Below are 14,179 nucleotides of genomic sequence, written 5' to 3' on the forward strand. Positions count from 1 at the left end.
ACTACAGCCCCAGTGCCAGAGAGGAGACCAGCAAACTACAGGAAGTCTATATCCATACCTCCTTCATGATCTTGATGGCCTCCACTCTGTGCTGGGGAGGCGGGTACAGCAGGATCCTGTGGTAGAGCGACTGCAGCACTGGCTTCATGGACTCCACACAGCCCACCAGGCGCACCAGCTCGGCCGCCACGTAGTAGATGGTCCGAGCTACCGGGCCGATCAAGGTGGGGGGACTCGAGGAGCAGCCCGAGCCCCGGCCCTGGTCGGACAGCCCCGCCGCAGAGTGGTCAGTCTCCTGACAGACCCCTCCGTGGGCTGACGTGATGTTTTTGTCGTTCATGGGGTTGCCCAGGATCACGATCAGCGCTGGGCACAGCTGCTTCCTAAACAAACAGGGGGGAGGACAGAGGGTGCTGATTAAAAGCCTTTGTATGGACTGGCACCATCTGCATCTTTCAGGAAGCAAAACTATCTTTGTGGCTCATTTATCTAAACGTCTAAACTAAACTAAAGAGTTGGGTCTCAACCTTAGCTGTACAGATATATATACTATCAATATACAAGTCCTCCATATGGGAAGGTATGTGTCCTACTCACCATATCAAGTCTGTAAAGGCCCGGTGTAGGTGCATGCTGGTAGGACAGCTGTTAAGCATGGACAGGATGCACTCCAGGTAGAGAAGCTGGAGTTGCTGGTTCTCACTGTGGAAAATATATCAAAACTAGAAAATCATCTCTAATGGTGGTTTGTTTCAGTGAAATTCAATTCATTTCCTGGACAGCCTCACTGCCTAAGGAAAAACATCACATAGACCATTATATGCACATTGAGTCATCTTTACTTTAAAAGAAAGGTTGCAAGAGGATAAACAGAGGGAACACATTGACTGATTGGTTTTAATGACCGTGAATCCTGACAAACAATTAACATGGACAATTAATCACACACCAGACGCCACCCTCCCAGGTGACTCATGAAAAATGGTGAATTCCAACCGAGCAATGAACAAAGACCACTTTATACACATAAAATAATCTTGGGTTCTCCTACTTAAGGCTCCGATAAGGACTGAGACACTTGGACAAGGTACTTACTTAATGACTCCTTGCAGCTTCTCACAGAAGACGGTGAGGACAGTCACAACGTCTTCACACAGAGACTCCACTGCAAGGGACGCATCTAGAAACATCATAATTTCAGTCAGTAGAGACTTAAGAGTGACATGATTTTTATTTTCCTATTTGTCACTCCCTCTTCTGAAGGACACAAGGATCAGGACACAGTGCCAGTTTGCGTACTTCACCCTTGACAGAAACACACCGTGACTTCCTCTCCAGCCTCACTGCTATATTAAAATACTCTCAACACAGGAATATATTGAAGGCCAGAACAACTGCTGACAGAAATAATGTTCTGTATCTATAGAAAAAGGTACCTTTTTGCTGAGAGACGGGCGCTGACCTCTCCTCCCTGTCCGATGTCTGTGTGTGTGCAATTAGAGAAGAGAGGATTGAAATCATTATAATGGAAGAACGCGACTGTATGTCCTACAACACCAAATACACACCGAAAAAAAAAAAAAAAGGTTTATTTTTTTAACCACAGAGATGTAGGTTTCACATTTGGACCCATTGAGCCTCCGTACTGGCTAGTGTAAAGTAATGAGAACATTTGTTTCCTTTTTATGATAAATAAGAAAAAAATGATGTACGTTTAAAATGTCCAAAGCTAACGGATATATTTTTCTTTTTATAGCAATTTAGTTGATTTATATTTTGTCCTTTTTCAAAACGAGTTTAATTTTGTAAAAGGGATAAACGGAAAAAGAAAAGATACAATTATGTAGCGCATGGTATAAAGAAAGACGCATGTGTTTTAGAAATTAGGCTGTTTTAAACAGCAATGGAAGTTAAAAGTTGAAATGCTGCATAACAATATATTTATAAAAAAAATAATGTATTCAACCTAACAAGAAGCTAACATTTTGTATGTATGCTAAAGGGAAGTTGTCGTTAATTAAGTGCGGCTGAAATTACTAAGCTGCAGTATTTTTTTTATTTTTTTTAAGAAGGCTGTAGTTTTTTTTTTGCGGTATGATTGTTCCTTTTGTTTTCATTTCTAAATATACAACTTCTCATACGGACCTAGGATTAGAAGTAGCCAAAGGTGGGTTACACTAGCATGCACACACACTTTTAAGTGTAAAACTGCCAACTATCATCTTCAATGCAACGAGGCATCCATGACAATAATTATTGATGGGCTAGCTGAGGTCTCCTGCTGTATTATACATGCGATGAGTCTTGGCAGTAGCCTAGGAATGACTGCGGTAATTAACTGCCTTCCTAATGTGATCTTTTTCCTAAGTGTGATAAGTTACAAGAGGCCCTAGCCAGGAAAAAAACGCAAACTCACATTGGAATAGTTGTCTGATTTATGAGCCGAATCTCGAACTGCTACAAAAAGGAGTTCTATGCAATTTGGTTTATTTTATATATGGGTTTTTCTGTTGTTAAAGCCCTCTGTAAATGCATGTTTTATTTAAAGCTTGCTAACAATAGCCATCTTAACTTACTCATCTATTTTCAGCAAAACTGTACAGGACCACTAAGGATTGGGCTCTGCTATACTATATGAAAAATAGACTGTCAAGGGATACCTATTTATTTTTTTCATACATGTAAATGGAAAAGGGGTTAACACTAACAAAACGGCATTGCAGAAATTATCCACTAGTCTTAAGAAGAGAGATCATCTTCATTCTTAAAACGATTTGGTTTCTTCTTGAGCCACGGACTCCACTGCTACAGAGCTTGATATAGCTCTACAAAGTTTACAGTGTAAGGTCACTGGGAAAAAATAACAAAATACACCATAAAATATAACCCAAAAAGAAAAAAAAAACATCTAACTGAGCTTCAAATACTACACCTTCGAGTAGAAACCAGGCAACCCTGTCCAATCCATAAACAAAAGCATCAACAACCAAGACACAATCTGAGATGCAAAGCAAACAAAATTAAATACTGCAGTAAAACATGTTGCATTCAAGAAGCTGTAACAGGAATTGAAACCTGCCATCTCCTTACCTATGTTGTATAGTGATTTATTTAATCAGCAGCAAAACAACACAATTTAGGCCCTGTGTAAAATGTTTTTTTTAGTTCCTTTGTTTTGTTTTGCAAGGCTGGAAAGGCAGAGCAATGATTTTTATTCAATGATTATTCAAATCATGAGCGAGCCAAGGTTGAAACAGTAGGGAACCTCTTTGAATACATTATTGTGTATAGATGACACTAATTACTAATTTCAGATTCTAATTTGGAAGTGTTTTCACCTTCAGTCACTGCAAATTAAGAGCACACTGCCGTTTCTAGGCACCTTGATTGTGACAATACGGCAAATTTTGGTCCTTGACACAAAATGGTATCAAGATGAAATAAAAATAACACTGACACCATGTATGTAAACCTTGTCTCGAAGCAACATTTTAATGTGAAATGTGATCTGGAGAAAGTATAAGATTTTGCTCATCTTCACTATATATATTATGCATGTGGTAAATCTATTTGTACAAATGTATTTTAATGAGATGTAATCTTTTCTGATAGATTTGACTGGTTTATCCGAAGATATAAAAAGCCTTCTCCAACTCACATCCTTTGTTCTAGTACGGCTCTGGGTTCACCTGTATTTATATTTTTGTAATTAAATGTTACTTCTTCATTTGTGTATCCTGAGAATTTCTGAAACCATGGCAACAACCACTGTGTGTGCTCCTCACAGACCAACTGAGGCCATGATGGAGCCAGAAGGTCAGGTCTCAGGCCCTGTGATGTCTCACCAGACTCTCCTGTCTCTGTCGGAGCTGAAGGGTCAAGTCACTCAACATCTGGCTGAGGGTGGCTCTCACCGCTGTGTTGATACTGCGCTGGTGACAGCTGGACATGTACGTCTCGATGCAAACCTACGAGGGAAAAACAAGATCCTTGGATCACTTAGTTATTAATGGACACCAAACGAGCATGATGGGTCGAATGGCCTTCTCTCGATTGGGCACATTCTTAAGATGGCAGGGTGTAAGGCGCCTAAAAAAAAAAAAAACAATCAACAGAAGATCACGGTCCTTCCTGAATCCTTCTTGACTTGGAGAAGGTGTCTACCTGGAGAGATGTCCTCCCACACCACTACAAATTCCAAGAAATGTGTCTGGAATCCTATTCCTGTGCAAAAAAGTAAACACAGTTGTACAGCTTTAAAAGTAAAATACTATGTTGGCTGTCATTACATTGAGGAGATTAAATGTATAGTTTCCATGGAATTCTCAGCATTCAAAATAATAGTTTCCTCTCCTTGCTACAGGAGTGACTCCATTCATGCCCCTTTGTGTTAGAAACTCATTCCTGTCATCAATTAAGTTCATTCATCCCATTAAGTTGGGCCAGAACTGGTCATGTGATGCACACCCAATTCACAGGAGGACTGAAGACACACCCAGTTGAACGGACATGATTATGGGTCCAATGTTGGAGGATGTGTATGGCTTTTGGGACTGAAATCTAAACTGAAATGAAAACTGTGGAAGGATAAAAACCATCGCAAGCAACCAGATTAAGGACCTACATGAAAATCCTTAAAATCATTTACATCTAAAAACTGCTTGGAACTGTAGCTGGCACTTACACTCACCTAAATGATTATTAGGAACACCATACTAATACTGTGTTTGACTCCCTTTCGCCTTCAGAACTGCCTTAATTCTACGTGGCATTGATTCAACAAGGTGCTGAAAGCATTCTTTAGAAATGTTGGCCCATATTGATAGGATAGCATCTTGCAGTTGATGGAGATTTGTGGGATGCACATCCAGGGCACGAAGCTCCCGTTCCACCACATCCCAAAGATGCTCTATTGGGTTGAGATCTAGTGACTGTGGGGGCCAGTATAGTACAGTGAACTCAATGTCATGTTCAAGAAACCAATTTGAAATGATTCGACCTTTGTGACATGGTGCATTATCCTGCTGGAAGTAGCCATCAGAGGATGGGTACATGGTGGTCATAAAGGGATGGACATGGTCAGAAACAATGCTCAGGTAGGCCGTGGCATTTAAACGATGCCCAATTGGCACTAAGGGGCCTAAAGTGTGCCAAGAAAACATCCCCCACACCATTACACCACCACCACCAGCCTGCACAGTGGTAACAAGGCATGATGGATCCATGTTCTCATTCTGTTTACGACAAATTCTGACTCTACCATCTGAATGTCTCAACAGAAATCGAGACTCATCAGACCAGGCAACATTTTTCCAGTCTTCAACTGTCCAATTTTGGTGAGCTTGTGCAAATTGTAGCCTCTTTTTCCTATTTGTAGTGGAGATGAGTGGTACCCGGTGGGGTCTTCTGCTGTTGTAGCCCATCCACCTCAAGGTTGTACGTGTTGTGGCTTCACAAATGCTTTGCTGCATACCTCGGTTGTAACGAGTGGTTATTTCAGTCAAAGTTGCTCTTCTATCAGCTTGAATCAGTCGGCCCATTCTCCTCTGACCTCTAGCATCAACAAGGCATTTTCGCCCACAGGACTGCCGCATACTGGATGTTTTTCCCTTTTCACACCATTCTTTGTAAACCTTAGAAATGGTTGTGCGTGAAAATCCCAGTAACTGAGCAGATTGTGAAATACTCAGACCGGCCCGTCTGGCACCAACAACCATGCCACGCTCAAAATTGCTTAAATCACCTTTCTTTCCCATTCAGACATTCAGTTTGGAGTTCAGGAGATTGTCTTGACCAGGACCACACCCCTAAATGCATTGAAGCAACTGCCATGTGATTGGTTGGTTAGATAATTGCATTAATGAGAAATTGAACAGGTGTTCCTAATAATCCTTTAGGTGAGTGTATATATATATGGAACCTACTGTTTAAATATACAGTACTGTGTAAAAGGTTTAGGCAGGTGTGAAAAAAATGCTGTAAAGTAAGAATGCTTTCAAAAATAGACATGTTAATAGATTATATTTATCAATGAACTAAATGCAAAGTGAGCGAACAGAAGAAAAATCTACATCAAATCCATATTTGGTGTGACCACCCTTTGCCTTCAAAACAGCATCAATTCTTCTAGGTACACTTGCACACAGTTTTTGAAGGAACTCGGCAGGTAGGTTGCCCCAAACATCTTGAAGAACTAACCACAGTTCTTCTGTGGATTTAGGCAGCCTCAGTTGCTTCTCTTCATGTAATCCCAGACAGACTCGATGATGTTGAGATCAGGGCTCTGTGAGGACCATAACATCACTTCCAGGACTCCTTGTTCTTCTTTACACTGAAGATAGTTCTTAATGACTTTCGCTGTATGTTTGGGGTCGTTGTCATGTCACTACACCCTCTTCAGCATTATTTGGCAGTGTTACGCACAGCTCCTATGCATAGAAGTTACACTATTCCTACAATGCGCACATAGTTTGAAAGCTTATTCTCTTGACCACCAGCCCGTTTCAATGTCAAACACATCAGATTTACAGTTTCCGTGTCGCCCGTTGTCATTCAGAGCCCGGGGGGTAAACGCGCAGTATGCTCGCGGGGGGTGTCTCATTCAGACGGTCACAGATCACTCAGTTTCGATCGGATTTCTTTGCAAATAGGCTTGTTTTGAGTAGTTTGCATTGATCATCGTGTATTAGTACAGTTAGTAGAGTTTTCCATCTTGACATCTTGTGCTCTCTATGGGTGTGTTTTTCTTCTACCAAAATGTGGATGCTCTTGTTTTGATCAGTAGTCTGGTTCTAGAATATTTCATAATTGTCAATATTTTCTGAGATCTTGTATTCCTACTCAGACCAAGTACCCCCCACCCCCATTTCTGAATGTGGAGGGGGGCGTAAATGCACAAGGGGGGAGGGGTGGTATGAAAACCAAATTTTTCACATTAGAGAATGCTTCACATCATTAGAAACAACACACCAGTGAAGAGTACGCATGGGATTAAGAGAAGCACACAGAGTTGGTACCTTTTCAGGTACCCCAGAGGGGTGTGTAAGTTTAAGGGGTTACATTTTGTTAAACAAAATAGAAACATAAGAACATAAGCTTCCAATTTGAGGACCAGTCTTTGCTGTGGAACCTTATCAAAAGCTTTTCATATCATATGCTTTCACATGATCTACAGCTGCAGTTGCGTGTTCGAATTTTTTTAAATAATTCGTATTGCCTTGTGTAAACCCGTGTTGACTATCTCCAAGAATATGGGTTTCATTAAGATGCTCCTCTATTTTCTGTCTTATCATTTTCTCCAACATTTTACAGGTGATGCAGGTGAGACTGATTGGTCTGTAATTTCCTGGCTCCGTTTTGTCCCCTTTCTTGTGGATTGGTATGACATTTGCTGTCTTCCAGCCATTTGGCACATCCCCTGTTCTAAGTGTCTTAGTTAGAGGCCTATAAATAATTTCCCTAATTTCTCTACGTACTGTTGGAAATATACCATCTGGCCCAGGTGATTTGTTTGTTTTTAATTCTGCTAGTCCCTTTAGTACCTCCTCCTCATTTATCCTGATCTCTCTTAGGATTTGACAGGACTGATTGTTAACCTGTGGCATGTTATCAATTTTTTATTTTGTAAAAACCTCAGTGAAATACTCATTTTGATCATTTGTCACATCTTGTTCATTTTCCAATACTGATACTTCAATTTTTGCCCTTTATGTTTCACTTCCTCCTTTATTGACCTCTTGCTGTTGTAGTATTGAAAAAAGCTATTTGCATTAGTTTAGCTCCAAGAGCTATGTTTCTTTCTATTTCGATCTACTTTCCTGGGGCCGGATTAAATCAAAACTTTGACCCACGCACTTATAGCAAACTACAAACCTGAGCATTAAGTAGTATATTCTTAAAATATAACCATCCATTTTCAACTGAATCTGTATCCAGTCTGCTCCAGTCTAACTCTTCTAAGTGCTGCCTCATACCTTCAAGGTTTGCTTTTCAAAAAAATGTAGCAGTTGAGGCACAGTGAGAGAAAGCACAGCTGCAGCTTTATTCACAGTGCAGCTCTGTGTGCCAGTGAAATAACTGTGTACAGTGCGCTTATAATACATTAGATGTTGCGCCCAACATCCACACAAACGAAATGTTGCTTATTATTGGTGCACAGAGAGAAAATATGTTGATATGTCATTTTATATTGTGTTGTTCAGCAAAGTGTCAGTGTTCATTTCAAAATGTTTTTTTGTTCGTTTCTTCTGCTGTTGCTTTGTTCGTTGTGCTGAAAAATATTTGATGTCTTTAAAATGGTAAACAATAAACCTCAATCGTACTCACTACAAAGGTATGTATGTTACACGTAACAGAAAGGTGGGCTGTGTGCCTTTCAGTTTTAAAATGCCCTCACTGTTTATTCCAGAGTATATCCAGCAGAAGGGCAAAGGTAATGCCGGCCAGTATCCGTATATATTAGTTTAGCAAACATATTGTTGTTAAAATAGATCAGCCAGCAGTTCACCAGTTGAGCATTCACTGTCACTCACATCCAGATACAGCCTAGAAACCTGTGTAAGTCTCCTTTCTTACAGTGCATCTGTACCCTAGACCCACAGGCAGTAACGCACTCACCGCAGATTCAATGTGTATCTAGTTTTTGCATTTTGTAATTGAAGTTCGGACATATCAGGTTTTCAATGATTAATGGATCTCTATATGGACTGAACGCAACTTTTAAGAGATGAACACTACATCGAGTGACACTGCTGTCAAAGCGGCTGTAGCGTAAACATACAGTATAATTGCAATTATTAATATTTACACGAATAGGTAAAGCATGGAGACGTCTGGATGATATTTATGGAATATTGTTACAGACATACATGGATGCGTAACTTACAAGCCAACACATCCAGTGTATGAGGTTTGTGCACTGCACATTAAGGTGGATAAATAAATAAATACATACAAAAATAATCTGTTAAAGGCAAACTTGGACAACGTAGTGGATACATTCAGGATTGGAAACAAATATAATCTTAGAAAAATAATAACTATCTGAACAGATCTTATAGGGGGTGGTCAAGGTTTCGCCTTTATCCCAGACACATATTATTATTAAGAATAATAATTATTTATTTCTTGGCAGACTTACAAAACATAAGCGCAATACAAAGTGGAGGTGATAACTATACATACATTGACACACACACAGTACACGAAGCATGCTCAGTGCGGTCGGATCGCACACACACACGCACACACGGAAATATTACAAAGGTGTACTGTAAAGAGTATTTATGTATGGAAATGCAATTTAGACAATGGTACAAGTGTAAATATATACGTGTAACACGATCATATATTTAACATGTATGTGGAAACATTGAACACTGGTTTCTTCATTACATATTGTGTCATATTCTTTGGAGAGATATGGCGAGTGCGCAGGCGCGCTGCACCGCTGGGTCTGCGGTCAGTCCTGCACCTGCAGACACCGAGCGTAAAGTTTGTACTTATTGCTTTTTACAGTAGATGGCATGGGGTGATATTAAAATGATATACACATCACTGTTAATTTTCAAGTGATGATAATAACAGTGGTGTATTTAGAAGGGGGCACAGTGGCATGGCAATTCTGACTCGGACCCGCAGCTCAGCCGCTCAGAGCGCCGGTAATCACACCCGCTGGGCTAATCGAGCGGCTTAACACTGCACTTATTTTTATTCAGAGGGTTATGTCACTTGTAATGTGCTTATATTACAAGTTATGTTCAGTGCGGTAAATTACTCAAACTATGTTTGCGGTCCACTGTGGCAGAGGAAAGTGGTTATGGGCGGCGCACCTGTACATAAGGATCACACCGATGTCTGCTGGTGTTATTGATGAATCCGGCGTCACAACAGACTCGCATTCACATAGAAACTCCAGCATAGCGGCGCAAACAGCTGATTTCCAATTATTATTAATAATAATAATAATAATAATAATAATAATATTATTTCTTGGCAGACGCACTTATCCAGGGCGACTTACAACATAAGTGCAAAAACTGCAAAAATTAACAGTTGCTGCTTATTTTAGATTCTAGTTTCTTCCAGTGCTAAATATAACCACTGTGAATGTTGTAGTTTGTTTATAATCTGCACCACTACACATAACCCAGCTAACACACAATATTGCCACAACGTTGTAGCAACGTAATTCACAGGGAAGTGGACGCTGAATACAATATTTACATTGACCTCCTATTCACCCAACACACCATTGATCCACCCGCTAATAGATAACGCATAGATAAGGGCGTCTGTTATTATTATTATTATTATTATTATTATTATTATTATTATTATTATTATTAACTACATAGCTTTTTTCTCAATTTATTGTATTCATTTTTCTTCTACTTTTCTTCCAATTTTTCTTCTTTTTTGTACGCCCAACTGGGCTATTTTTAATGACAGCGTACGTGAAAAAATGGGCTTGGGCGAGTAGATAAAATGTGGGCGTTTTTTCCATTATTGGGCGGGATTTCTGTATATCAGACTGAGCTTATCCCACCAACCCTTTCTGCTACTAATTGAATAGAATGTGTGTCAATCAAATATTTCTCAAATTAAATGACAGGTCATCCCCCTGCCAGTCAATGTTTTGCCTCTGATTGGATAGGATGTGTGTCACTCACATATGTATTTGAGCCACTGGCTGGAACTCCACAAAAATCTGCCTGTGGGAGTCTGCCTGTGACGTCACCGTCTGCGTAGACGTAGCTAGGACAGATTCGGGAGATTTTTGCGTGACTTCACACAAGTATGGCGACTGTCGGTTAATCGTCAGCCAATAGACATTGAAAGCCAGCTTCAGACTTCATAGCATTTAAGAATAAACAAACAAACAGTGCAGTGATATTAACTATTATAGTACATTAAATAACTATAGGTTGTGACTACATAGTTCAAGTTTCTTCAAGTTTATCAATCATGTTCAAAAGAAGACCAGTTGATTCATCATAACGGGAAGGACATTTTTATTATCTACATTTTATGTTATTTACGTTTTATACCATAAGTGAATTGTGTTTACTATTTCTCCTCCATAACGATATTAAAGTGAATTAGTGTATCAACCCAAATAAACAGACAAGTTAAATTACATTGCAAATTAGTTAATTGGTATGAATTTAATAAATAATCCAGCGTTAAAAATATGTGTGCGCCATGGTCTGTGAGTTGCAATATTTCCCATGTTATCTGTAGTCGTTTATTGTACTGTTTTTATTGCGCTATATAGATATTGTTTTCTATCAACAATTGAGTCTGCGGGATGTATGTTGTGATTGGGCGATGGATTGTCAATCAAATCTGACAACGCTGGAGCTGAGCGGCGAGATCCGCAACTTTTCGCGCTCGCACATTTTTTATTTATCCTGCCCTTGGTCCTCGTTTCCATTATTATTATTATTATTTTTATCTCCAATTGTTTATTTATTCAGAGTACATAGGGACATTAAACTGTGTACATTTCAATCAAAACTGGAAACATGGAGGTGTTCTAAAACTTTTGACCTGTAGTGTATACATGTTTAATTCATATTGATTAATTTCTGATGGGGCTGGAAATAAAAAAAGAAGACATGTCTCCGATGATTCTCTATAAAGGAAGCAAAAGGGCAGCTGGGCTTTTTTTTCTTGTTCTTCTCCACTTTGATAAAGTCTGGCAGTTTTTACAATGTGATTTTCAAACCTGTTAACACTAGAAGCGTCAACATTTCGAACTACCTACAAGCCCCAAAGCTGGTCATTGTAACCGATAGCTCTTTAACAGCTGTGATATGACAATCAAAGGCAAACCATCGTATAAAACTCAGAAGTTTGATTCATGAACATCAAATCCTACATTTACATAGCACAAATTAATCTTTTAAATTGAAATATGATCATAAAACATGAATATTATTCCTGTAAATAACAAAGCACTTTTCTAAATGCACACACTGCAGTCAAAACATAACTATATAGTCTACAATAAGCAAAAAGCTCAAAAACAACATACAATAAGAGAATGAAACAAGTGTAAATGTAAATATTGGAATAATGCTCAAAAGCAATATTTTATAGTTCAAAAATAACAATTGCATTAATCAAAATATTACTGTACACTAAAGTAAACATTTTCAACACTGTGTAAACTTTGTTTTCAACATACAGTGCTTTCCAGTCATGTTCATGTTTTCTTTCACTACATAATGCAAAGTAGTCATATCCTCTCATATTATATACAGTGATTAGTTTAGTTTGATTAATTAAACTGTGCTTATTTGACAGTGATATCACATACAAATATATGAATGAAACTATGAATACATTCTTCTGTAATACACGAAAAGGTTGTATGACAGATCCACAGCTACCTGCTCAATGAGGCGAGTATGCATAGCTGCAGACCCGGTGATGTATATATCATAATACAGATAGGGAGAAAAGTGGCACTGGAACTCCTCACAATCCCACAATGCACCGTGTCTCAAAGACATAAGAAAAGGGGGATATGCCATGTGGCTTTTCAATCCCACTGTCTTGGACTACCCAATGCTATTATAGGTAGAGTAGCCCCAGACTAGTGCTTATCTGGGTCTGTGAACCCATCTAATAGTTTTGGAACTGGTGAGACAATACCAATAGCAGCATATGGTATAGCAACTATTCACATTGCCCACCTACACTGCTCAAAAAACTACTACATTATTCAGAGAAAACTAATTCCATTCAGTTGGGCCTGTTCTGTGAAAAGAGCAGTGGAAAATCTTCTTTAGCAAGTCTACAAGGGATCTCCATACCTCAAAATTCAATACCCCAGCCATAAAACACTATTGGAAAAAACTTTGGCAGACAAAGCCCTGCAAAGACAAAAGAAGTTTCTAAAATGGAACCTGTTTAGACACAATATAACCTTCAAAACAAATTGTCACATACACAGGAACCTAATCTCTCGTCGCCACGTTGCCAGCAGCTCCTGCGTTCACTATGATTTTCCTCTAACAAATATAAACAATTCTGTTTGCTTATGCATTTTTTCTGACTGGTACACAATACTTATTTAAATATGACATTTGTCTCCCTGGCTGCGGGTACCATGGATACAAAATGAAGATGAACATGAGTCTGAAGCCAGGGCTGGACAACCTCACAACGTATTTACTTCTCAGTGCTGATTGAAAGAGAGGATTAGTCAGCTCACAGACAGTGCTGTCTGCCGCCCACACAAGATGAGTCACACACCAGGAGCGAGAGGGGACAAAACCCTGAGAGAGAGAGAGGGGTCTGGAGATTGGCATTGACAAAGACATGTTGGCAGTCAGCTATGGGTCTGGGCAATGGAGACCTTTAGTAGCTCATGCAGGTGAAGGTACCAGGGTTTAGGACACAACTGGAAACCAGCAACAGATACTGGAAAACACCTGTAGTCTTTAGTGTCAAACCTTTTCTTTGAATTAGTTCTCTTATAACTTCTCTATCTGATCACTGTTCTCAGACAACCGGGTTATTGATCTTTAAACATAAGAAAATGACTGCAAACCAACCAACCAATGATGTAAAATAAAACTGTGAATGTTCCTGGCCTTAGACTGCACTAATGTTCATGAACTAATGTTGGCAACTCAAATAACGAGATTATAGCCGGTTGATGTAATATTCTATAAGACACATGGGGTACCCTAATGTAACTGAAATGAAAACCATTAGTATGATAAAAGGTTTTATGATGTGTTAATGGATAACAAGAGTCATCTGGATGAGATAAAAACAACTCAGAAAGCCGGAGTAAATGTAACTCCTGGGACAAGAGAAATCGAAACAAATCAAAATTAATTATTCTTTCAAAGGACGGGTTTTAATCATGAACCATAGGTCTTCATGGATACCTTGACTGTGAATCCATGAAGCTCAAATTTCTTACAGCAAGGAAAATGCCTGGTGAAAATAAATTGTATAATTTGCTATAAAACGAATCATGGATATTAGACAGAAAGATGTAATTGTGCTCCAACATGGGTATTTGTTATTGTGTGTTACTGTAAAAGATGCGTCTGCTTCTGCAACATGGATTCCCTCAGGGGAAGTAAACAACAACTTAAAAGCAAATGACTGTGGGATTGTCTCATGTAACATAGCAAGAAAGACTTATAATATTGCT

General features: G+C 39.2%; 1 protein-coding gene across 1 annotated transcript in view; it reads right to left on the minus strand.

Moving 5' to 3' along the window:
* arfgef3 (ARFGEF family member 3) overlaps nucleotides 1–14,179 on the minus strand; it is a 63,448-nt gene that overhangs the window by 29,212 nt on the left and 20,057 nt on the right. Inside the window, exons 6-10 of the mRNA XM_066696705.1 lie at nucleotides 3,846–3,968; nucleotides 1,437–1,482; nucleotides 1,096–1,180; nucleotides 598–702; nucleotides 59–383 (exon numbers count right to left, since the gene is read on the minus strand). Coding sequence (XP_066552802.1) covers nucleotides 59–383; nucleotides 598–702; nucleotides 1,096–1,180; nucleotides 1,437–1,482; nucleotides 3,846–3,968 — 684 coding nt within the window. The remainder of the gene's footprint in view (nucleotides 1–58; nucleotides 384–597; nucleotides 703–1,095; nucleotides 1,181–1,436; nucleotides 1,483–3,845; nucleotides 3,969–14,179) is intronic.

This window comes from Amia ocellicauda, chromosome 23 (genome assembly GCF_036373705.1).
Source record: "Amia ocellicauda isolate fAmiCal2 chromosome 23, fAmiCal2.hap1, whole genome shotgun sequence".
In the NCBI taxonomy this organism is placed as follows: domain Eukaryota; kingdom Metazoa; phylum Chordata; class Actinopteri; order Amiiformes; family Amiidae; genus Amia; species Amia ocellicauda.